This window comes from Culex quinquefasciatus, chromosome 3 (genome assembly GCF_015732765.1).
Source record: "Culex quinquefasciatus strain JHB chromosome 3, VPISU_Cqui_1.0_pri_paternal, whole genome shotgun sequence".
NCBI classification, from domain to species: Eukaryota; Metazoa; Arthropoda; class Insecta; order Diptera; family Culicidae; genus Culex; species Culex quinquefasciatus.
The window spans coordinates 199,592,711-199,617,134 of NC_051863.1; the positions used below are offsets into that span (position 1 = coordinate 199,592,711).

General features: G+C 36.1%; 1 protein-coding gene across 2 annotated transcripts in view; it reads left to right on the forward strand.

Moving 5' to 3' along the window:
• Window positions 1–24,424, forward strand: part of LOC6049340 (lysosome membrane protein 2) — a 69,208-nt gene that overhangs the window by 38,111 nt on the left and 6,673 nt on the right. The window contains exons 2-6 of one of the 2 annotated variants that reach the window (XM_038262035.1): window positions 3,085–3,381; window positions 18,043–18,134; window positions 18,196–18,353; window positions 19,436–19,574; window positions 19,628–19,831. In XM_038262035.1, the coding sequence (XP_038117963.1) occupies window positions 3,249–3,381; window positions 18,043–18,134; window positions 18,196–18,353; window positions 19,436–19,574; window positions 19,628–19,831 (726 nt within the window). In that variant the 5' untranslated portion in view covers window positions 3,085–3,248. Of the gene's footprint in view, window positions 1–3,084; window positions 3,382–18,042; window positions 18,135–18,195; window positions 18,354–19,435; window positions 19,575–19,627; window positions 19,832–24,424 lie in introns of those variants that run through there. The other variant, XM_038262036.1, reaches the window with a different exon arrangement.

Sequence of the window (24,424 nt, forward strand, 5' to 3'; positions counted from 1 at the left end):
CAAGGATAGATCTTGTCTCTCATTATTCCAATTAAGAAATCTCTTACAAGAAACAATGTGTATAAAATCACCACCGAACTTTCACCTTCACCCAGTTAATCCCGAATTGGCAGAAATTATCAGCATCCGCTCATCGTCCACCAAGTCAAGTTCAATCCCAGCGAAGTTGGCTGTTGTATGGCACCGTTTCGTTACGCCCTTAACCTTCACATGTCCATGCTTAAAAAATAACTCTCTCTTGAAGTTCCCTCACAATTCAGAAAATTTCTAAACTTTTCAAAGATATGTTTTAATATCTTTCCACTTGCGGAAATGCCCCAACGAAGGTTAAAAATGTCCAAGAAGTCTCCGACACCGTTGCACTGCTGGCAAGGATGCCCAACAAGAAAGGTAAAAATTTCAATAAAATATTTTCGCAGACAGTTATTAGCGAGAGTGAAGTGGAGCCGAAGTTCACGCCGGTTCTGTTTACAAATGAGCGTCAGAAAACCGGTTGGGAGGGCCCTGCGCCGGTCGGACCTGCCTCGACATACACACACACACACATGCTCGGGGGTCACTTACATGACACCAGGTATGCACCCCACGTCTACACACGTCTTATCGTATCAGTTTCTGCACTGACCTTTGCCAATTTATCTCGGGTCTGGGGTTGAAGCAGCGCGTGGATAATGGGGACGCTTTATTCGAATATTACACATGGAAAGTTCTTGATATTTTTATTGTTGGGGATGACGGTAAGCAGAAATTATTATGCTTTAATTCCAAATTAAATTCAATTTTCGCTTCGTATAATATGGAAAAAAAATCAAAAAGAAATAACATTCAAAATGAGAAAAATAAGAGATTATCTTTAATAATTTTGAAAGTGACAGTGGGATATTTCTTTCAAATAATTAAACTTTGTTCAAAACACTTATTTCGATAAACAAACATATTAAATAAAGTTGTTTATATCATCATAACAAAATATTTTGAGTTTTGTTGATATATGACTTTTACAATAATTCATGATTAAGTCATTATTGCGCCAGAATAATTGAATTATGAGGACAGAAATGTCTTGTCTCCCAGGAGAAGGAGGGCTCTTTTAAAAAAATTCCAAAAAGTCGAGAGGCTTATTTTTGTTTTCTTTAAATATAATTTTTAATGGAAAAAATACGGTGCAATCGATTGTTAAACGTTAACAATTCTTTTTTAAACAATTATTTTTCTGTGTTTACGACGTTAATTTCAAAGTTGTTGGCGATAAAATTACCGTTTTTCGAAGTCAGAACCAAGAGAATCAAATTCTATGTGAGTATTAAACAACACAATTTTTTCACAGATTTCCAAACGAATTTTTTGTGTAAAATTATTTTTACCCTTTTTTGTAAACACTTAAATTTTTATTACATGCATTACGGTTATCAAACGAAATTTCATAGGAATGAAATTTTAATTTCGAATACTGTTACCGTAAGCTGGTAAGCTTTTAATCAACTTTATTATTTTTAAAACATGTATTTGGTAAATGGTTTTTTTCAATAGTGTTTAAAAAGTCATAGCCATAATTTTTCTTGCTAAAATCAGATTTACAGTGTTAAATTTTATTTTTACGTCAATTATACCATCACTAAGGTTAATGATAGTCTTTAGAAAAAAAAATGTTTATCATTCGTTAACTAAGTTAATAAGCTTTTTAATAAAATACATATACATTACCTGAAATTCGTCAAAGCTTGTTATGTTTATAATATTTTCGATTAATTTTCAACTGAATTTGAAGCACAATTCAAAAGTTTTTACATTTTATATGAAATTTGTATTTCTCAAAATGCTAAATAATTAAATTTTATTGAATTTTGTTTCAAAAACAGATAATATTTAAAATCATTAAACTAATTCAAACTTTTCTTACTGGAAATTTGTCCAAAACATCCGAAAATGTTGCGTTTTCCGTTTCAAAATAATGTTCATTGAGAAAATTATGACACGTTGAGAATATTAAAATAATGCTATTCAATGAATAGTATTTATCAACATTTTCTTCACTAATGTTATCTAATTTTAAAAACTTTACTTTACCGTTTTGCGGTACTCAAATAATCACAAAATGCACTATGTTTTTGAAAATACATAAATTTTCATAATTCACTATATGGATATCATACGAATCCAAATTTTGCATAAAGTTTTAACACTTCAGCAAAATTTTCTCATTTTTTTTTCTCTAAATTCCGTATGTGTTTGAAAATACTTTATATATTTCAAAAGACTAAAGTTTATAACAATAAAGATCCTAATTTTTTTTAATATCGAACGAGTTACGGCGCTATTCCAAAAATCAACTCAAATTCTTGTTAACTTGGCTTTTAACCACTAACATAAATAAAGCACATTTCATAAGAAATAATATCAAGTAAACTACTCCATTCTTGAAGTATCTCGACCATCAGCACAGATAATCTCAAAACATAATTCCGTCACTTCCTCAGGATATTTCTGTCTAACCTGTCTAACGCACCTTTCCCAAGTACCTGAATTTACAACCAATTATGGACACATCGCGACAACGACCTGACCCCCAAGCCAAGCATAATGTACTGTGCATGTAGTGCGGTGGTGTACCTTAACTATGGTTACCACTCTCGTACGAAAACATTACTAACCAAACAAACCTTAACTGTGTTTTTTTTTACTTTTGCCGGTTCCCGTTTCAATGTCAACCCGCGCAAGAGGTCGCTCTCGGCCCGGACACACACAATTAGTCAAGTTCACCAATATTGACACTCGAGCCTAACTCCGCGCTGAAGATGCTGTCTGTGAATCATGTCCATACAAACATAACGAGACTTGAAGATGTCGTTGGGGAGCGAACCGATTTTGCGCCTATGGTCACGGCCACGGCAGCCAAAAATGTTGATTTGAGTCAACGACTTGGGTGACCCCCGTTGACAATATAGACACCGCGTGTGCGATGAGGTGTTGGCGAATTTTCAATGTCACGATCGGATCTTATGTCACCGATTGAGTCTAGAGAGAGCAAATTGGAACGATATAATACTTATAAGAGTATTTTGTTTGTTTGATTTCTATTTGCAGATCCCGTCCCCACGAGCAACGCTGCCAGTTCCGGGTCACGGCTTCCGCGGCCGACCATCACGCCGCCCACAATTGACGGGTACAGTCCGTACCGAAAGACGGCGCCACCGGAGAGACACCCCGGAAGACCCCCCGGCCAGTCCAACCAGCACCATATCCACGGGATGGGATTGCACAAAAACTACCTGAAAGTTGGACACAATGCCAGTAATCAGCTGTTCGGCCTGCCACCACGTGGCCCCAGTGGCCCTACGCCGCTATCGATGCTTATTTCGCAGGGAGCGAAGTTCAACAACAGTGAGTAGTACCAACAAACCGCAAAACCTGCATCTGCTCGCGACATATTTGGGTCATCAATCAGCAAAAGTCAAGGATCAATCCCGCGAAGAAAAATGAAGTAATTTAAAAAATCCACATTGTCCACTCGCTGAAAATGTCATCTCATGTCCATTTGGGACGATGAGTATCCACCCCGAGAAAAAAAAACAGGTTCAAACATCCAGTTAAGATGTAAATCATTTTTTTACGCCCCGAAGCAGGAGTTCTCACGCAAAAACCGTAGCAAAGTGGTTTACCGCAATATGTACTCTTCGGGTGGACTGCTGCCCCTGCTGCTACTCCCCATTCATAAGTGGTGAGACGATGACGTCTTGTTGTTGTTCTTGGCCCCAGCCAGGAGTTATGAGAAGCCGTTCTCGTAAATTTGCAAGCTGCCGTTTTTGCTACTAGGGATGATGGCTCCAGGATGAAGGAGGGGCTGCGTTCACTCTTGCGGTTTAAGCATCTCTTTGCATGAGAGTGCAAGCACGCGTGTAGTGCAGTAGTAAAGTGCATGTCTGGAACCGCAAAGTCACTTACAGAAGGAATATATGGGACGCTTTTGATTTATATGGTAATTATGAGTTGTGGTTGCGGATTAGATGTTCTCATAATTGTGAGATGAAGATTAAAAGGAAAACTATCCCCACTGAACTTCGCTATTTTTATATTATTTTCTTGCAACACATCGAAGCATATTTTTATAAAAATAATAGCTGCATATATATTCTAATAACTTTATTTATAACACATTTTTTTTCTTGAAGCATTTTTTTCATTTTTTTTTTTGCAATTGAATGAATCTTCAAATTTTTTTAAAGATATGCCTAAAAAAGTAAAAAAAACTACCTAAAAATAAATTAAAATTTCAATTTTTTTGGCCACTTGTTTTATGCACGACCCCTATTATGTGTGATTTTGAATGAAACGTCATAATCTGATTTAGTTGTCATGACAAGATGTCAATCATGTTCGTGTTTACTATGCCATTTTTTACTAACATTCTATAATATTTTAAAACATGAATCTTTCACAAATCAAAAAGTTCGTTTAATCAATAAGCTGATTTATTCTAATATTCCCAATTAAAAAATATTCTATATCTTGTAAAATTTAAAAGATTTACAAAAAAATATATTCTGCTTCAAAATTATTAAAATAACGAACTAAATCGGTTCAAATAAATATGCCGTATTAAAAAAAATAAATAAAAAAAACATTGTTGTTTTTGTAAAGCACCGTAAATGCCCACAAAAAATTGATGTAAAATTGAATTCAAAATCATTAATACCGTCAGTGGGGGTGAATATGGGTAAAAAAATGATACACCTCTCATAATTTCTTAATAACAAAAACAATTTAAATAACATCGAAAATCTTTCAACGTAGACTTGTTCTTAGATAGTTTACTAACATTTTCCCAAAATATTTTTTTTGATGAACACTACCTTAAATGCCAATAGTTTGAAAATTGACCCAATCTCACCCCTTAGAAGGGGTGACATTGGGTCAAATGAAACTAAAATGATGCTCAAATACAACGATATGGTAAAAACAAGTCATCGAATAGTGTTTCTTGTTCGAGGGAATCGTATTGACACGCTACAATGTTTGAAGTGGAAATTTTCAAACTTTTGGGTAGTTTTCGAGCAATTCTGACAAAAATATTATAAAAATGATTTTTCGAGAAGTCATTTTTGGCCAAAAACGTGCCTCAAATTCAGACATCGGCCAAAATAACAGGATTTGTTCTAAGAACGAGATTTTTTCAGCGAAATCATCTTAAGATGTCCCCTACAAAAACCTTTTAACAAAATTCAGTTTCATTGAGAATAACCTGAGAAATGGTAAAATCCGTAAAAATCACTTTGACCCAATCTCACCCCCCAGACCCAATGTTACCCCCACTGACGGTACTGCTGTAAAATTTTGAGAAAGCTCACCGTTTTTAGTAGCCATTTTAGGGTTTAATTATTAAACAAAATTGTCTTCTTGTATTTTTTAAAATATAGATTCCATAATAAGATGATTCAAATTCCAGATTCCAAGAATTTTTAGAAAATTTTACACACGTTTCATTTTTTTAACTATGAAAATCTTATCGATGATTTTCAAGGAATCATCGATTGAAAATGTATGATCAACGCGATAGAACTTAAAAACACACTTTTGATAATTTTATTTCTTCTCATTTAACCATAAGTCAGATCAACAATTTCCAAAAAGCAAATTGTAGAGAATTTTCGCAGCATTTAAAATATTTTATATTTTCGAGGATGTTTATAAATCGAAACTATTTTATTCATAATTCAAGAAAAATGAATCATTTGAGCACTCAATTAACTTTTTTATACGAAAAAAGTTTCTACGTTACTGTTCATTATAATTTCACGAAAAAATATGTTTGTTTTTATTTTAGGCTGGTACGAATTTTATTTAAAGCTTTGCAAAAACCAAATTATTTGCTCTAAAGCATTGCAATGCTTTAGAGCGAATAATTTGATTTTTGCATAGCTTTAAATAAAATTCGTACCAGCCTAAAATAAAAACAAACATATTTTTTCGTGAAATTATGCATTGCCTTGGCGTTGTCGATTGCGAGATTCCTACTCGAAACTAGGTGTCCGAAGGCATGGTTTTTGAGGCAATTGCAAACCACTTTTACACCTTAGCTTCCATCCACCCCGGGATTCGAACTGACGACTTTTGGATTGTTAGTCCAAATGCCTACCAGCGACTCCACCGAGGCAGGACCCAGGGAGATGACTACTACACCTGCATTGAGCTAACGACCTAACCCTTTAGGTTAGACCGGGGCCAACATTTACTTCCCCATCCGACGGAAGGTGTGGTCAGACAAATCTCGACCGTCTGGGATCGAACCCAAGCCGACAGGCTGAGAGGGCAAACACGCTTATCCCTACACAAAAAAAATGTTTTCAAAAAACATTGAAATTTCAATGGAACTTTAAGTGCAATTAGCTGAAATTAATTTAAAATGCATTATCGTGCACTCAGAACATTTTTTAAATTTTCGATTTTTAGTATCGCAATTTTATTTTATTTTTTTTTTTTTTTGAAATTTTTGTTTTTGTCAAATTTTACATTTTTTGAAAACTTATGATTGCAAAACAACTGAACTAGTATAAAATGCATTTTAAACACTTTTTGTATTCAAATAATGAGGCTATGGCTTGTTATTTCGATTTTCATATTTTTTATTTCTATTGCCCAAAGTGATCACTTAAAATATATTAGATATTTCGACAAGATTTGTTTTCGGAAACCAAAAATTTACTATAAACGGTCATAATTTCTAAATTCAACCTGTATTTACTGTTGAACCTTTCTATTTTGTGATGTGTTATTTCTTATCAAAAGTACTTTTGATAAGATAAATCAAACAATAGCTTAGCTTATGCTCAATCTTTGAAAAGCAAGATCATCAAAATCCTACATCTCAATTTCCCAAGTCCAGCTAACCCACTCGACTGGTGTGTACTAAAATGACCGTTTAGCTTAACTATACGTTGCTTTTTGTTTCAATTACCCTGTCCAAAATCTAAAAAAAAAACGACAACAAAGTATCTAAACGCCAGTCATTCCACACGAGTCCGTAAACTGTAGTTACTTACGACGTTCATCGATGATCGCAGCGTCTAACATTGCGACGCCGCCCAGCAAGAAGTCGCTACTAGCTGTTTTGTTGCTACTACTAATTAGGTTGCTGACTGTTGCATAAAAAGCCAACGGAAAAACTTTAACTTAAATCTCCTTTCCAGCAAGCACCTCCGTAGACACGAGGGGTATTTATTGCATTTGGGGATAGCAGCAAAAAAAAAAAGAAAACTTGTGGTAGACCCGGTTCTTCTAGAATGAAGAGTGTCGAAATGTGGCCAAGTATGCGCAGCTATGCCAAGTACCTAAGTCGCGGTCGGAGCAAAAGCAAGCTGGATTAGAAAATCTTTCACTGCCACCAAGCCGGTTTAGTGGCGACTTGTTGCGGTGCTGTTGTTGTCGTTGTTGCGGTAGGTCAGTTGGCCACCAATTAGAGCTTTTCGCTCGCTGACTCAGCCCGCGGAGGAGTTATGCAAGCAAAACTCTTAAGGAGCAGGGAGTTGTAGGTACACATAAGGAGTTGTAATGCCACACCATCATCATCAGCTTGACGACACTTGTCTCTGGCTGGCGAAAAAGTGCAACATGGTTCGAAGGTGGTGGTGTTGGTGTGGTGTTCAAAGATTAATTCAAATCAATTATTGGAGTGGTGTTTGTGCTGGTTCTTGCAGTGAACGGTAATATGATAGGCTTTTTTCTGGGGATCTCTTGCCAAACCAGACGTGGCACGACGACACAAGATGCCACCTCCTACGGGGGCATCTCAGGTGAAGAAATAGCCATATCCATTACTACTAGTACGTACGTACCACGTTGAGCCATCTCGACAGATGATGAGTACGGCGTTGTGGGAGCTCTAATGTATGAAATCAAACGTGCCTTATGGTGTAAAAAGTATTGTGGCTTCTCTTTTGGATCTACATGACCATTAAAAAAGACCATACCTTTGTTGCATTCCACAACAAACCATTAATTCGGCATACTTCAAATCAGCTGATTGCTTGATCGCTCGAGGTTTGAGTGTAGACACACCGACAAAATGTAACCAATCGACCCTCACTCGCAGGGGGCCTGCACCAGACGATTTATGCAAATTTCCATCTCTCGATTGCATTTCGCTCAATTGCTGCAGTTGCTTGGCTGGTTGGGTGTGTACAAGAATGAGAAAAAATCAATGATCGGTTTTTTTACCTCTGCTGCACGGCTCGCCAATCATTTCTTCTGAGTCCATCTGACTGTTGTTTCTTTTTCTTTATGTGAATCGATGGCTCATATTGTAGCCTCGGGATGTGAAAAAACGTCGACAGCTATTATGTAATACTGGATATAAATATCCTCTGGTTTATTGATATTGATTCTTGAAAGCTGCAATTTGCCGTTTGGATGGACTCATGTCTCAAGACATATAGCTTCCAGAGTACAATTATTTTGTCGAAAGATTCTTGGTCCACAAGAAAAAAAAACATTTCAAACTGCAATTAAGCTAAGCCGTCAAGCGTGCAAAGGACTAGCATCTTTTATGTCGCGCGCACTTTCCAGCTGACAATGGGCAATTAACACACGAGTTTATTGTGTGTGGCTCGGCACTTTCGTGGAGATTCGTTCTGGCCAGTGCCGGTTTGTCATCCATCAAGATCTCGCGCAAACTCGCATTAATCTTGACGAAAAACGTGCTGTTGTGACCCTTGCGCGCTCTCTGTGGTCTACTGTTGACAGAAATGGCGCGGACGAAACAAAACAAAAAATGCGCACAAGACTTGATTTGATCCAAGCAACCCATTCAGGATCATGCAAGCGAGACGAATCGAGGTGACACACAGCAGATGAAATGGACAGCGATGTCCTTTGCACGGAGAGTGGTGGAATGGCGATTTTAACACCTCTGTTTTGATAAGATGAGTAATCCGATGAATTTGAATTATGTTGAGGGGAAAACAAGTCACAAATGCATAAAAATAAAAAAATAAAACAATTTTGTTGAAAACAAGCCAGCCAACCCAAAACATCAATTAAAAAAATTAAATTTTTTATTCTCTTTCTTGTTTTCTTCCACAGATATTTAGATTGATTTTGAGATTTTGTTTTTTAGATCAAGTCTAAAAATAAAAATGGAAGATAATTTTGTCTAACTGTAATTTTTTTTTCAAATGTAAGGATTAAATAGAAAAAACTTTTTAAGTTTTTCAAAAAATTCTCAAACGCAAGAGTTAAATTTCACTTGCTTTGAATAAAAATGTTCGAAAAATCGGAAAATTTCATTTAAAAAGATTAGTTTTAAAATTGAAAATCAAGCCGATTGTATTCAAAATATATAGTCAATTTACCAGAATCGTGCTATCTTGTCTTATGTCGCTTTCTGAAGTTTCTAGAAAGTGCGTTTTTACTTTGACCTTGAAAAACAAAAAATAGAGAACACAAAACAAACACGTTTTTTGGAACCTCAAAATTTGGATGGACTTGGTTTCGGGACTCCGAAAATCAAAAATCAAAATGTAAAACGGATGAATTAATAGAGCATAATCTGATCTGATTTGAATTTTATACGATGTATGGAGTTTCCGGGTTTTAATGGAATATACAGTATGTAAAAAAAGTATTTACACCCCTTGGGCACTATGCACATATTGTGATGAAACATCTAAACAATTTAATGTTGACAGAAACCTAGTACTACGTTTTGTTCAGAAACTCATGCCAGACATTTTGCTACAAAAAGCTCATGAAAAGATGATTTCTATAAAAGTTATATAACAAATACTATTACGAAACTAAAAAGGCAAAAAAGTTTGTACACCTTTCGAAAAATTAACATAAATAATGTTATTTGTTGACAAATCACCATAAATCCAGTCTCCCAACTTCAATTAGGCATCCTTGACTGATTTATAAAATAATTTGGATTGAATATAAAGTTTACTAACAACTTAGTATAAAAGTTTATATAACTCTGGAAATTCTATATAAAACTTATCTAAACTTAATTTTGCAAACTTTTAATTCAACTAAATGTCAATATATTACCATATAATTGCTAAATAAACATTTTGGAGTGGGTATAACACCGTTTTGGGGTATTTGTATCGATAGAATAGATTTTTCGTTGGAATTTCGTACCAACCCGGAATTACGTCGTCGGAAAATCCGCCGGCATCCGAACCGGTCCACAATTCTTAAGTCAACCTATGTGGCATCGGAAAGGGCATAAAATTTCCGATCTTTTGATACCCATACATCTATGTTTTCTATAAAACCCACGATTTTAAATACCTAGGTAAAAACGTTGTTATGGTTTTGTTTGAGCAATCTGCCAAAAATGTATGGAATTTCGTAATTTTTGTTCTCGTGGATCAAACTTACTTTTTGCCCAGGTATTTAAAAACGTGAGTTTTATAGAAAACCTAGATGTATGGGTATCAAAAGATCGGAAATTTTATGCCCTTTTCGATGCCACATAGGTTGACTTAAGAATTATGGACCGGTTCGAATGCCGGCGGATTTTCCGACGACGTAATTCCGGGTTGGTACGAAATTCCAACGAAAAATCTATTCAATCGATACAAATACCCCGAAAACGGTGTTATACCCACTCCAAAATGTTTATTTAGCAATTCTATGGTAATATATTGACATTTAGTTGAATTAAAAGTTTGCAAAATTAAGTTTAGATAAGTTTTATATAGAATTTCAGAGTTAAATAAACTTTTATACTAAGTAGTTAGTAAACTTTATATTCAATCCAAATCATTTTTAATCAGTCAAGGAAGCCTATTTGGAGTTGGGAGACTGGATTTATGGTGATTTGTCAACAAATAACATTATTTATGTTAATTTTTCGAAAGGTGTACAAACTTTTTTGCACCTTTTTATTTTCGTAATAGTATTTGTTATATAACTTTTATAGAAATCATCTTTTCATGAGCTGTTTGTAGCAAAATGTTTGGCATGAGTTTCTGAACAAAACGTAGTACTAGGTTCCTGTCAAACTTTAAATTCTTTACATGTTTCATCACAAAATGTGCATAGTGCTCAAGGGGTGTAAATACTTTTTTTACATACTGTATCAGGATTGAAATTAATTTTTGGATATTTGTTATGGAAAGTGAGACATTGCAAGCCATAATAAAATTGCATTCTTAACTCAATTTAGCGCAAATGGCCTCAAAAAATTAAAAATATGGTTTTAAAAATACACCTTTTAAAGAAGAAATTATATTAACAAATCACAGTGTCTTGCGAACCTTCGTGGTGAACGGACACTAGAGCTGCGGTATTTTTTACTACCTAAGCTCAGAGTTATTTCAAAACAAAATTCACAGTCTTTTTAAAGACTACCTGAGTTATTTTCCAAAATTCTAAACAGTCTTTTCAAGACTAACCCCGCCTGAAATTTTGTTGTATTTTACAAACGAAGCCATCTTTTAAAGAGAACTTTGCTTGCAAAATGCGTCAAAACAAAGGTAAACGCAAATCTTCTGAAGATTTGGTCGTTACGTCGGTGAAGCGTTTGAACGCTAAACCGGCTAACGGAAACAGAAAAAGAAAACAGCCTCTTCTGAGGTTTGATTCTGATTCTGAATGTGAGGTCAATCCTCCAATTCCATTGACAAATAGTTTCGGTGTTTTATCCGAAACTGATGACAAGGAACCTTCTCCTCGTACTGAGCCTTCTGCCGTCGAGAAACGAGTAAAGGCTCCGCCAATTGTTGTGACTTCCGTCTCCGATTTGGCCAGCTTTCGAACGCAACTGAAGAATTGCAAGGAAACTTGCAATTTGAAAGTTTCGTTCCAGCTTGGTCGAAGAGGAGAATGTCGCTTGTTGACGGAATCTTTACAAGATCACCAAACTTTTGTTGGTTATTTGAAAAACCACAAACACAATTTCTACACGTATGAGACCAAGAATGCTCGGCCATTCAAGGCGGTCTTGAAAGGTCTCTCCAACGACTTGTCGGTGGATGAGATCAAAAACGAACTTAAGGTGTTGCTTGGCTTTGCCCCATCCCAAGTAATACCAATGAAGAAAAAATCAAACGGGAATATTTCTCGCTTTGGTTTGACTTCACAATTTTATCTGATTCATTTCAACAGAAATGAAATCAACAATTTGAAACTTTTGGACAAAGTTCAGTTTTTGTTCCATGTACGGGTAAAGTGGGAGCATTTTAAGAAACATGGTGGTAATGGCCAGAATCTGACCCAGTGCCGGCGTTGCCAGGCATTCGGTCATGGTACTGATCATTGCGCCATGGTTCCAAAATGCATGGTTTGTGGGGATTCTTCTCACGACAAGGACAATTGTCCCGTGGAAGAAGTCACCCAATTTAAATGTGCAAATTGTGGTGGAAATCACAAATCAAATTTCTGGGATTGCCCCATCAGAAAAAAGGTTTTGGATTCTCGTGCTAAGCATCAGCCGAAATCCAAACCGAAATTTTCTCAAAGTCAGGTTGTACCTGCATCTTTAAATCAAACGTTCGTGCTGTCTCACTCGAACAATTCTAGAAATACCCCTACCGTGGAAAAGTTAGGTAACAACAATGGCATTTCTTATGCTAACGTCGTTTCGGGTTCATCCACGAATTTTAAATCCTCTACCAATCTTTCTGAAATTGGGCAGGTACCTCAAATCTCATTTGAAAATTTTTCTGCTGGCAACGCTTTGGGATCTTCTGATCTCGGCGATGTTACGTTTGAAAAATGACTTTTTGCAAAACTCACTGTTTGGTTTGATTCAAACAATGAGTAATGCTACATCCATGATGGAAGCAATCCAGATTGGATTAAAATTTGCGAATGATGTTGTTCTTACCCTGAAGTTTAATCATGGATCTAAGTAATTCCATCAATATTATGAATTTTAATGCTCGCTCTTTAAAAGCGAAAGAAAATGAATTTTTCAACTTTTTACGAGTTCATAACGTGCATGTCGCTGTTATAACCGAAACATTTTTAAAAACTGGCACTTATTTGAAAAGTGATCCAGATTATAAAGTTATAACTAATAACCGAATGAATCGAAATGGCGGTGGAGTTGCAATAGTTATCCACCGTAGTATGACTTATAGCACGTTACGTGACTTTAAGTTAAAAGTTATTGAAAGTTTGGGCATTGAACTTGAAACTTCTTTTGGGAAAATTATGATTGCAGCTGCATATTTGCCATTCCAATGCACTGGGGAAAATAAAAATTATTTCAAAGGGGATTTGAATAAACTTACTCGGCATAGATCTCGATTTTTGATCATCGGTGATTTTAATGCCAAACACCAATCTTGGAATAATTCAAAAGTAAATTCCAATGGTAAAATTCTGTTCAGAGATTGCACTTCTGGTCTTTATTCGGTTTTATACCCGAATGGGCCAACTTGCTTTTCTTCTGTTAGAAATCCATCAACAATTGATTTGGTGTTGACAAATCAAAGTCAGTATTGTGGTCCTTTAGTGACTCATGCTGATTTTGATTCTGATCATCTTCCAGTAACTTTTTCACTTTCTCATGAAGCAGTTACCAGACCCAATAGTTCTGTGTTTAATTACCACAAAGCTAATTGGGACAGGTATCAGCATCATATTGAGAATAATTTAAATCATGATTTTGTTTTAGAAACCAAAGCTGATATTGATTCAGCCTTGGAATCTTTAACTAATGCAATTTTGGATGCTAGGAATATTGCTATTCCTAAAGTCCAAGTCAAATTTGATTCTCCCATTATTGATGACGATCTTCAGCTTCTGATTCGTCTGAAAAATGTTCGCCGAAGACAGTATCAACGTTCTCGTGATCCTGCACTGAAGCGAATTCAAAAGATTTGCAAAAGGTTATTGACCACAGATTCACTCTCCTGCGAAATGAAAAGTTCGCAAGAGATGTCGAACAAATTAAACCTTATTCCAAACCTTTTGGAAACTTTCAAAGGTTCTTAAGAAACCTCAAAACCCATCCCTTCTTTAAAAGATGGTGATAATATTCTATTAACTAATGGGGAAAAAGCTCAAAAACTTGCTCAGCAGTTTGAGAGTGCTCATAATTTCAACTTGAATGTTTTGAGTCCTATTGAAAATCAAATTTCAATAGAATTTCAGAATATTGTTGAACAAGAATTTTCATCAGATGAAGTTTTTAATACGGATCTGAATGAAATAAAATCTATTATCAAAAATTTAAAAATATGAAAGCCCCTGGTGAGGATGGCATTTTTACATTTTAATTAAAAATTACCAGAAGCAACTTTAAGTTGCTTGGTCAAAATTTTCAACAAATGTTTTGATTTGGCATATTTTCCCAGTAGTTGGAAAAATGCCAAAGTAATTCCGATTTTGAAACCGGATAAAAATCCTGCTGAAGCCTCAAGTTATCGGCCCATTAGTTTGCTTTCATCTATTAGTAAATTATTCGAAAGAATAATTCTTAATAGAATGATGACGCACATTAATGAAAATTCAATTTTCGCTGATGAGCAGTTTGGATTTCGCCTTGGGCATTCAACTACTCATCAGTTGTTGAGAGTTTCAAATTTAATTCGAAGCAACAAATCTGAGGGCTATTCTACTGGCGCTGCTCTTCTAGACATAGAAAAAGCATTTGACAGTGTTTGGCATAAAGGTTTGATTGCGAAATTGAAAAGGTTTAATTTTCCGATTTATATCGTGAAAATTATTCAAAATTATTTGACGGATCGTACTCTGCAGGTATGTTATCAGAATAGCAAATCTGATCAACTACCTGTACGTGCTGGCGTCCCTCAAGGAAGCATTTTGGGTCCAATTTTATACAATATTTTTACTTCTGACTTGCCTGATTTGCCCCCAGGATGTCAGAAATCACTTTTTGCTGATGACACAAGCATCTCCGCCAAAGGCAGAAGCCTTCGTGTCATCACAAGAAGATTACAAAAAAGCTTGGATATTTTCAATTCTTATTTGAAAGAATGGAAAATTACTCCAAATGCTGCAAAACTCAACTTATTATTTTCCCTCACAAACCAAGGGCTGATTTTCTTAAACCAAAAGTCATCACATTATAAAGATGAATGAGGTAAATTTAAAGTGGGAGGATCAAGTGAAATATCTTGGACTTGGTTTTGACAAAAACCTTACTTACAAGGATCACATTGAAAGTATCCAGGTTAAATGTAACAAATATATTAAATGTTTGTATCCACTTATAAACAGGAATTCTAGACTTTGTCTCAAGAATAAACTGTTAATTTATAAACAAATTTTCAGACCTGCCATGCTTTATGCTGTGCCGATCTGGACAAGCTGTTGCTTAACCAGGAAGAAAAAACTTCAGAGGATTCAGAACAAAATTCTGAAAATGATTCTGAAACTTCCTCCCTGGTTCAGCACCAGTGAACTTCATCAATTAGCCGAAGTTGACACTTTGGATGTTATGTCCAATAAGATAATTGATGCATTTCGACAAAAATCATTGCAGTCTTCAGCTGCATTGATCCGCTCTTTATATAGTTTATAAGTTAGTTTTAAGGTATCCCTTTTCCCTTTTGTACATGTAGGACCTCCTACATTTGAAATCACTGAATAGCGAAAGCTACAATATTTCATGAATAAATGAAAGTTGCTAGTATTTAAAATTGAGGTGAAAAGTCATCGTTTGTGATTGGACACTCAATAATATTTTAACTGAATGAATGTACATGGAAAAGAAATTTGAATAAATATAAATTAAAAAAAAAAAAAAAAAGCGTCAGCTGTGAGTTTAAAAAAAAAAATATTAACAAATCACTATTTTTCTTAATTGTCCACATTATTTTCTTCAAGTCACCAAATATATCAAAAAACCATTTTCAAAGAAACACAGTTTCGTATACATTCAACCAATAATCAAAAAAGTAGAAAGTTGGTTTCAAAATTTGGTGTTTTGAATGAGCTTCTACGATTTCGCAAATCGACGATTCAAGGTATTTTTCCATCAGGACCAAATCTTGTCCGTGTATTCCATATCCATATATCAAAAATAGTCATTTTGTATAATCCGTTTTTCCATACAAGTCTCCTTACAATTTTGGGGACAAGTCATAAAAAAAGTATGTAAATGTTTGAAATTCTGTGTTTTGAAAAGGGATTTATGGCACAGTTGATAAGGACTTTGCAATGAATTTGCAATAAATAAAACAGAATTGAATTTGCAATTGAAATGTATTCTACATTTTTTGAATTGATAAAATGTACCATTTTCAAGGTATAACTATACGATTTTTTTGTAGCTTAAAAAATAATTCTTGAAAATTAAGCACCCCCGAAAAAAAAATTAATATGCTGAGAAAATTTCCTATAAGTTTCTCTCTGAGATCTCAGATACAGCTTCTCAAAAAATTTAAGTCGATGAAATTTAATTTCTTCAAGTATCACCTAATTAGCATGAATTTTCATCTAACGATATCTCGGAAACTGTTGGTCAGATTTTCAATGTTAATTTGATTTTTTTGTGAAATCTAATCTTTAAAGTAAAACTAATTTCAATATTTTAAAATCACGCATAAGTTGCGGCATAACATTAGAAAAATAGGTAATTTCCATATTTTATTTTTTAGACCAAAAATGTCAATTTACGAAATCGTAGAAAACCACTCAATAACACTAAAGGAATTTTATAAAAAATCTAAATATTTTTTTCTAGCGAGCCAAAAACTGCTTAATAAGATCATCAATACAGTAAAAAAAAAATGTAAAATTGGAAGGTTCAATATTGCCTATATTCGAAAAATTGGCAAAACACCAAAAAACGAAACTATTGGCACTACGCCCCCCGGGGCATGGCCTTCCTCTAACGTGGGATTTCTGCTCCAGCGCCTCTGACGAGACAGGAGAAACCGGGACCGACGTTTTACTTCACCATCCGATAGAAGCTCAGTGGATAAGGCGGGAATCGAACCCGCGTCTCATAGCATCATCGGGATCGGCAGCCGAAGCCGCTACCCCTGCGCCACGAGACCCACAAAACACCAAAAAGAGGTTAATTTGCACACATAGAGGTTCAATTACACATTGTTTCTGACATACCATCATCAGGAGTGGGGTGACATTTGGTCTGGGGTGAGATTGGGTCATACAAAAACGCTGAAATTTGTATGACCCAATGTAACCCAACACAACAATTTAAAAACAAATCTGATAAACGTATTCTAAAAATTAATCCCATTACGGATCTTGTAGCTTTGTATCGAATAATATCCAGTAACGTTCGTTCAGCAAAAAAAAACATCCCAACACTTCTCCGCTCGCATCAGACAAAAGATCAATTTAATCAATCGCTAGGATTTATTACCCCCTCCCCGCTCCGCTTGATTAGAAGATGCTGTTTGATGTGCGCAAGTTTTCTCACCTCAGTCACACACACACATACACAAACACACGAGAAGTTCGTTTTGTAATTAGTTAGATTTGCGGTACAGAGTACAAAGGCAATTACTTTGTATAGATTTTTATTTGAATCGATATGTGTGCGGCGGCGCCTTGATTGGATGGGATGCTTGTTTTTGCACGCTGGGAGGTGTTGGTTTTTGCTTATTATTACGACAAAATATAATCTAATTAAAACCTGCCACGGTTTTCTGCAAGCAAGTTTGAGTAATTATTTAATTAAATGTGAGTCATTGTGGGTTTTATTTAATGACTTGCACAAATTTATATTGAATTTATTTTCAAAAATCCAAGCAGATTGATCAACGAGTACACTGAAATTTCTCTTACGCAAACAGTCAGAATTATACACGTTGAAATTTCAAATGATAAGTGATTCCGGATGCGCAAATACAAGTTCTTTAGATTTGCAAACAAGAAAAAACCAGATTCGTGTTCGTCAACATTAGCTTTGTTTGAAAAAAATATTGTTTGTTTTGATGTCTGTTCCTTCCAACCCACGATCGCAACCGGTGGATAATGAATGGACTTTGGCTCTTTTCGGGTTTTTCTCCATTTTGCTGATTGATGTACTCTAATAAAGCGAATTATTTCCTGGGGATTCTGATCAGGTGGTTTCTTTTCTTCACGTTCTTGCAGGTCGCTTAGCAGTAATTATATTCGGGATAGCTACCCTCATCGCTGGTGTGATATTATCTTCGGTTCCTTGGTTAAATATTTTTATTATGAAGGTGTGTTGTTCATAACTGAATCGAAGGAAAGGATTTATCAAAACTTCTTGCATACTTTCAGAATTTAAGATTATGGAATGGCACACTCAGCTTCCACTATTGGCAGCGACCCGGTGTCACTAGGTTAACTAAGGTGTATATTTTTAACGTAACCAATCCGGAGGGGTTTCTCACCGGTGAAAAGCCAAAACTAGTTGAAGTAGGACCGTTCGTTTATAGGTGAGTAAATCTTTGTTTTTGTTAAGAATGGAATTTTTTCGATTGCTCTATTTGGAAAAACCATCATTCATTAATCATCGACAGAATTCATGGAATCTAATATACATATAAATAGCACAAGATGATATCGCAGTACGGAAGGGAGATCTAATAACCTGAAACACTACCTACGCACAGCGGCAGATTTATTATTAGTTACAATTGAACCGGGAATTCCCTTTCCCGGCCATTGACGTACCTCATGTGTGAGATTTGCTCAAGCAATCATCTCAGAATTGTTTTCCTTCGGAAAAATTTCATGAATTGAAATAGCTCCAACAACATCCTCTTAACTAGCTTTCAGACAACATTTCCTTGCAGCTCTGCTTCTAGACTTGATCCTTGGATTTACACTAGAAAACCGTTACCTGTCGGGAGGAAATCCCGCTCCTAGCAGCAGTTCAGGTGATCGCATCGGGGGGTCAATGTATTCTCCATAAAGTTGTAAAGTGCACAGAGCAATCAAATTCCACACTCAAGTTCGACCAGTAAATTAACTGCTGCTACCTGGCTGGCTGGTCGCCATTAAAATTGTACGAACTTAGGTGGAGTGTAATGTACTCATCTGTTGACGAACTGAACTGGCTGAGATGTATGAGGTCGCAAAGTTGATGAGTCAGCAAGTAAGGCCGGAGATATAGCTACTCTGTAGATCGGCTCTGTAACTAAGTTAATCAAGCGGTTCTTCCCTAGTAATCTAATGAGTGTGTGACGCTCCAGCAAAGTTAATTTGTTGTTGTTGATGTTGTTGGTGGAAGGCGGATACGCATTATCGTTATCGTTTCCGTTTGGACTCGGAAATTTCGTGGAATTTTACAAAGTGTTCAAACATGACATGGGTAAATGTTATGACTGCCAGACAATGACAAATCTCACCAAGCTCAACACAATAAAATACAAACATACAAAAATACAAAAAAAAATCCTTAACACAAAAGTATTGCCAGATCAAACTATTTTTGCATGAAGTAACAACACTATTATGACCACTTTGTCTAACATCAACGCCTTTTGCTGTGCTCTCTTTCCCCGTTTCGTTTCAGAGAAGATATGGAAAAAGTGAATATCAAGTTCCATGACAACTACACTGTAACATACCAGCACAAGAAAATCTTACAATTTGTTCCTGAGCTAAGCGTAGATAAGAACCAACGAATAACGACACCAAATATTCCACTGCTGGTTGGTAACTTCGAACTTATTTGGAGTTTTTAATAATCTTTTTTTTCCCGCAGACCATCTCGACCCAGAGCAACTACCTGGGCTACTTCCTGACGAAGACCATCTCGCTGGTGCTGACGGCGACCAAGTACAAGCCCTTCATTTCACTAACCGCGGACGAGCTGGTGTTTGGGTACGACGACACGCTCGTGAGTCTGGCGCATCGGTTCTACCCCCGAAATCGACGGCCTATGTCACAGATGGGGTTGCTGAATGGGGTAAGTGGCCCGATTTGGAACTCACCCTGCCAATGTCACCTCAAACATCTCAAGAGAGCAAACCATTTGCTCTTCGCTGCTTGCCTCGTCGCCCTCTGCTCGCGCCATTTTCCTTTCTTACTTTCAGAGTTCAAAGACCGGAACCTGGGGGTGAACTTCCTCATCACTGCACTGCCGCGCTTGAATTCGGACCTCACCTTACGATCACAAAACCGATATCTGGGTCTCCCATCACTACTCCATCATGATCATCATTCATCGTGTGCCGGTGGTATCATTTTGCGCTTTTGCTTTGTAGAGGTCCGACCCTACGCGGGGTTGGACTGTTTGTAGATCGTAGTCGTAGATTGTAATCAACCGATCGTAACTGTCTCCCGGCACCTCCTTCCTATTAGTAGCGCATAGAATAGAAGAGTCTTCCCAGCCTCTCTCCCCGTCTGTCTCACTCTCGGAGTGTTCTACATTCTAATTCTTTAATCAGCGCAAAACAATCGAACATAAACACTGGAATCGGTTCCGCGTTTCTAGTCGTAACATTAAATTACCACTCGTCGTCGACACTTTACCCAGCCCGACAGCATATGCAAACACGGCTGAGAACAGTTTGTTTTTGTAGGCTGAGCCATTTTCACACCGCGAGCAGTTTTTTCCCATGGCGAGCAAGTTGAAGCGACGCACCATGGGTTAGAACAATTTTAAACTTGGAAAAGAATATTTAACTCAAAACAAACTCATTTTTTTTTTTGCCCACCAACACCACCCACAGTGCAACGATCGCCGATCATGAACCCACAGCGCGCATAACTACCCGCGAGTTACAACCAGCTGGGCCGCGAATAAAGGTGGCTCTCAAATCCATGTGATTAGCGTGTAATCAGTTGAGCTATTAAGATCACCTCCCGCGCACCGGGGTTCCAGCTGGGTAAACATACCAGATTGAAGCCCACCGGCTTTAGTTCACCGTGGATTATGTAGATTATGAAGCGATGCCTATTGATTAGTGGATAATCTGCGAAGCCCAAGTTTGCCGTTGGCAGTCAGTTGTTGCCGTGGCAGCGCTTAATTGATTTATGAGAGGTGAGGGGGAGGGGGTCTCGTGGCGCAGGGGTAGCGGCTTCGGCTGCCGATCCCGATGATGCTATGAGACGCGGGTTCGATTCCCGCCTTATCCACTGAGCTTCTATCGGATGGTGAAGTAAAACGTCGGTCCCGGTTTCTCCTGTCTCGTCAGAGGCGCTGGAGCAGAAATCCCACGTTAGAGGAAGGCCATGCCCCGAGGGGCGTAGTGCCAATAGTTTCGAGGGGGAGGGGAAGTTTTAGAACAAGAACGTGAACGACATTCTTGAAGATCGCGGTGCCAGAGTTGTTTGTCGTCGCTCTTGTAGCGCCGTCGGATCTCGGTCATTGAAACTCTTTGACACAGTGCTGCTGCGCGTTGATGGAGTGCGTTATCATGGCACTTAATCGTGCGATCGCGTTCTACTGCACGGAAGTTGTCCGTAAAGACTGTGATCTAGATCGACGTATCGACCTAATCAAGTATCTAGCGGTATTAGTGGTTTAGTTGAAGTTAATTTATGATGGTGTTACCTTTTGTAAATTTTACTGAAGGGCTTTGTAATTTTAAAGGCGTTTTAAGTAGAACAAACTCCATTGTAAAAGAGTTTTTTTTTTAATTTATACTTCAAAACCGGTTTCAAGGCATTTTCTACCAATATGTTCCGAATAAAGTTTAGTTCAAGTATTTTATCACGTTAAACATTCAGGATTCAAATTAAAAGTGCTTGTGGCAAACAAATTGGGCCAAAATATTTAGACCTTTTCTATTGTTTCTTTTGAGTGTTCAAAAAATAGCGTTTTTCAAAGATTTAGTGATTTTGAACTAGTTCAACAAATGCTATTTATGGATTTTTTCTTTATTATAGAGTTTTTCAACCGGAGATTGGTTCAACTCTTTTGGATGATTTGCATTCGTACTTGAAGTCGACTTAATTGCAATGTTTTTTTTTAATAAATGATTTTAAACTCATTTTATTATCGACACATTTAAATCGCTTGAAAACAAATATTGTTTAATCTTGATCATCCTTAAGGCTACCAACTGTACGGATTTTTTCCTTACCGTACGGATTTTCGACCCTCTCCGCGGATTTTAAACAGGCCGGATTTTTTGTACGGAATTTTTCGCATAGTACGGATTTGTACGGAATTTTAACAATTTTTTAAAAAAATCATTGTTTTTTTGATTGGGTCAAAGCTTTTGTTTATTAGACATTTTCATTTAACTGTCAGTTTGATTTTAAAGAGATAACTTGCATAATTTTCCGGGTTTTCCTCAGTTCAAACTAGATTGTCAATAATTGTTCTTTTCAAATTCCTTACAAAACATATTTATCAAATAAAAGATAAAAAGGTTTTCTAAAGCTTGTGAAACCTTGTGTTTTGCTTGTATTTATAGGACCTTTCCAATAAAAGCTTTAGAAATGTTTTCGCGAAAATACTGACAACGATATTATTCGTAAAAGCAAACTTGATATTTCGTGAACTTTTAAACGTTTAACAAAAATATTTCTAATTCCCAAATTCCAAATTTATCTAAATAATTCCTTGACATTTTTGTCATACCATAGTGTCATGTCGGTAAAGTATACGGATTTTAGCTCAGCAAGAGTTGGTAGCCTTAATCATCCTTATTAAGTCTCAAAGTTGCAAATGAAATACGAAAAAAAAAATATTGCGAGTTGCGTGGCATGGGAGGAACTAATAAAAAATCGGCTTTGTGTGGCACACTCCGTTTTTAAATATAAATCTTGCAAAAATCAAGCCACTGAAAAAAGAGCCTGAGATAAATCTAAACTTATCAATGTCGAATAACTCATTTTTACTATTAAAAAACCTTTCAATGTTTGCATAATTTGGAAAAGATTAAATCCATTTAAAATCATTGTTTTTCAAAATATCCAAATTCGAACGAAAAATTAAAAATGCTTTTCAAATTTTATTATTTACACCAGCGGTTCTCAACCTATGGTACAACACATAGAAAATATTTCAAAAAAAAATAATGAGAAAAATCTTGGAAATTATGGATCTCATTTTCAATATTGGGTAATTCTCCACCAACTCACACGAAATCGGAAAAATTGGCCCCGCTCCCTCTTCGATTTTCGTGAATCTTTGCTCTAAGGGGTAATTTTGGTCTATAATCACGAATCTGAGGTCCATTTTTCGATATCATGTGTTGGTGGGCAGTACGACTCCTTTCATTTTTCTTGTTCTTTTACTAAGACACGTTTTTCAGTGATTTGTAGCTCGCAACCGTGAAGAGATAGAAACTCCTATAAGCGAAAAAATTTCATGTTTAAAAACTAAGGGGTACCAGCAGCATAAGCAAAACGTACCCCACCTAGCCAATAAAAGCCAAGAAATGGTTAAGAACCGCTGATTTACACAAATATTCTTAACTCCATATACAAAACACGAGCACAGAAAAAGTGAAAAAATATAGAACATGCCATGGGATCAACATTAAAAAAGTGTTGTAAAATAATAAGCTGAACATTGTTCCTTGAGCTATTTTAGGATTCTAGGCCAAATATGGGCAAAATCGGTCCACATTTACCCATTGATACTCGAAGGTGTAGTTTGTATAGCAATAATCGGGTAATTGTATGAAAAACCAAGTTTTCTCAGTTAAATCCATCCACATATTCTCAATAGAGAAATTCTTTGTCAAACATACCAAAGCAGAAAAACCTAGGGAAAGTTACGTAAAATCATATTTTGATCACAGGAGGCTGAATAAGCAAAAAATCAAAAAACGTCAACAAACGAAAAAATGACAGAACTAAGTTTGTCGGGTAATGGCCTATCTACAATCACTTAACTTAGAAAATTTCACTTAGCTTAGGAGTTTGAATCAATGGAAATGAATCTGATCTTCTACAATGAAAAGGAATAAAATTAGAAACTTGACGTATGGTTTGGAAAATTTCAAAATCTACGGTAAGTTGACGTTTCGATATCAAAGGTAAACAAACAACTGCATAGCAACGTATATCAGCCCAGCAAATTTTCTAAGTTGATTGTGGATGACGGCCGTAAGTTGTGTACATTTTCTAAGTTTTACTTTACTTAACTATTCTAAGCTAAGTGATTGTAGATAGGCCATAAGGCTTGTTTAAAATAAAATTATCTGATATTTTCCAACAATTTTTGTATGAACAGATCCAAAAAAAACTTAAATCAAATTCAAGAATTCAACTAATGTTGTTCTCTAGTTACTTGCTGGAAAGTTTATCTTTTACAATTCAGATAAGCAAAAAGTTAAAAAAAAAACAATCTGATAAGCAATTTTTGTCCGGTGAGAATCTAACTCATTCCAAATTTATCACAACAATTACAATGAAATAATGATAACTGAAATTTCTTTACCTTAATTTGCTAGCATAATTCAGTTGCACTCGTTACGCAAGAACGTTCTGGATGCTAGGATTGCTGTACGGGTCGCGTGTGATAAACCCAATTAACATTTTGAGTATTACACATTGACTACAATTCTCCTCGAAACGTGCTTCTCTAGTGCGTACAGAT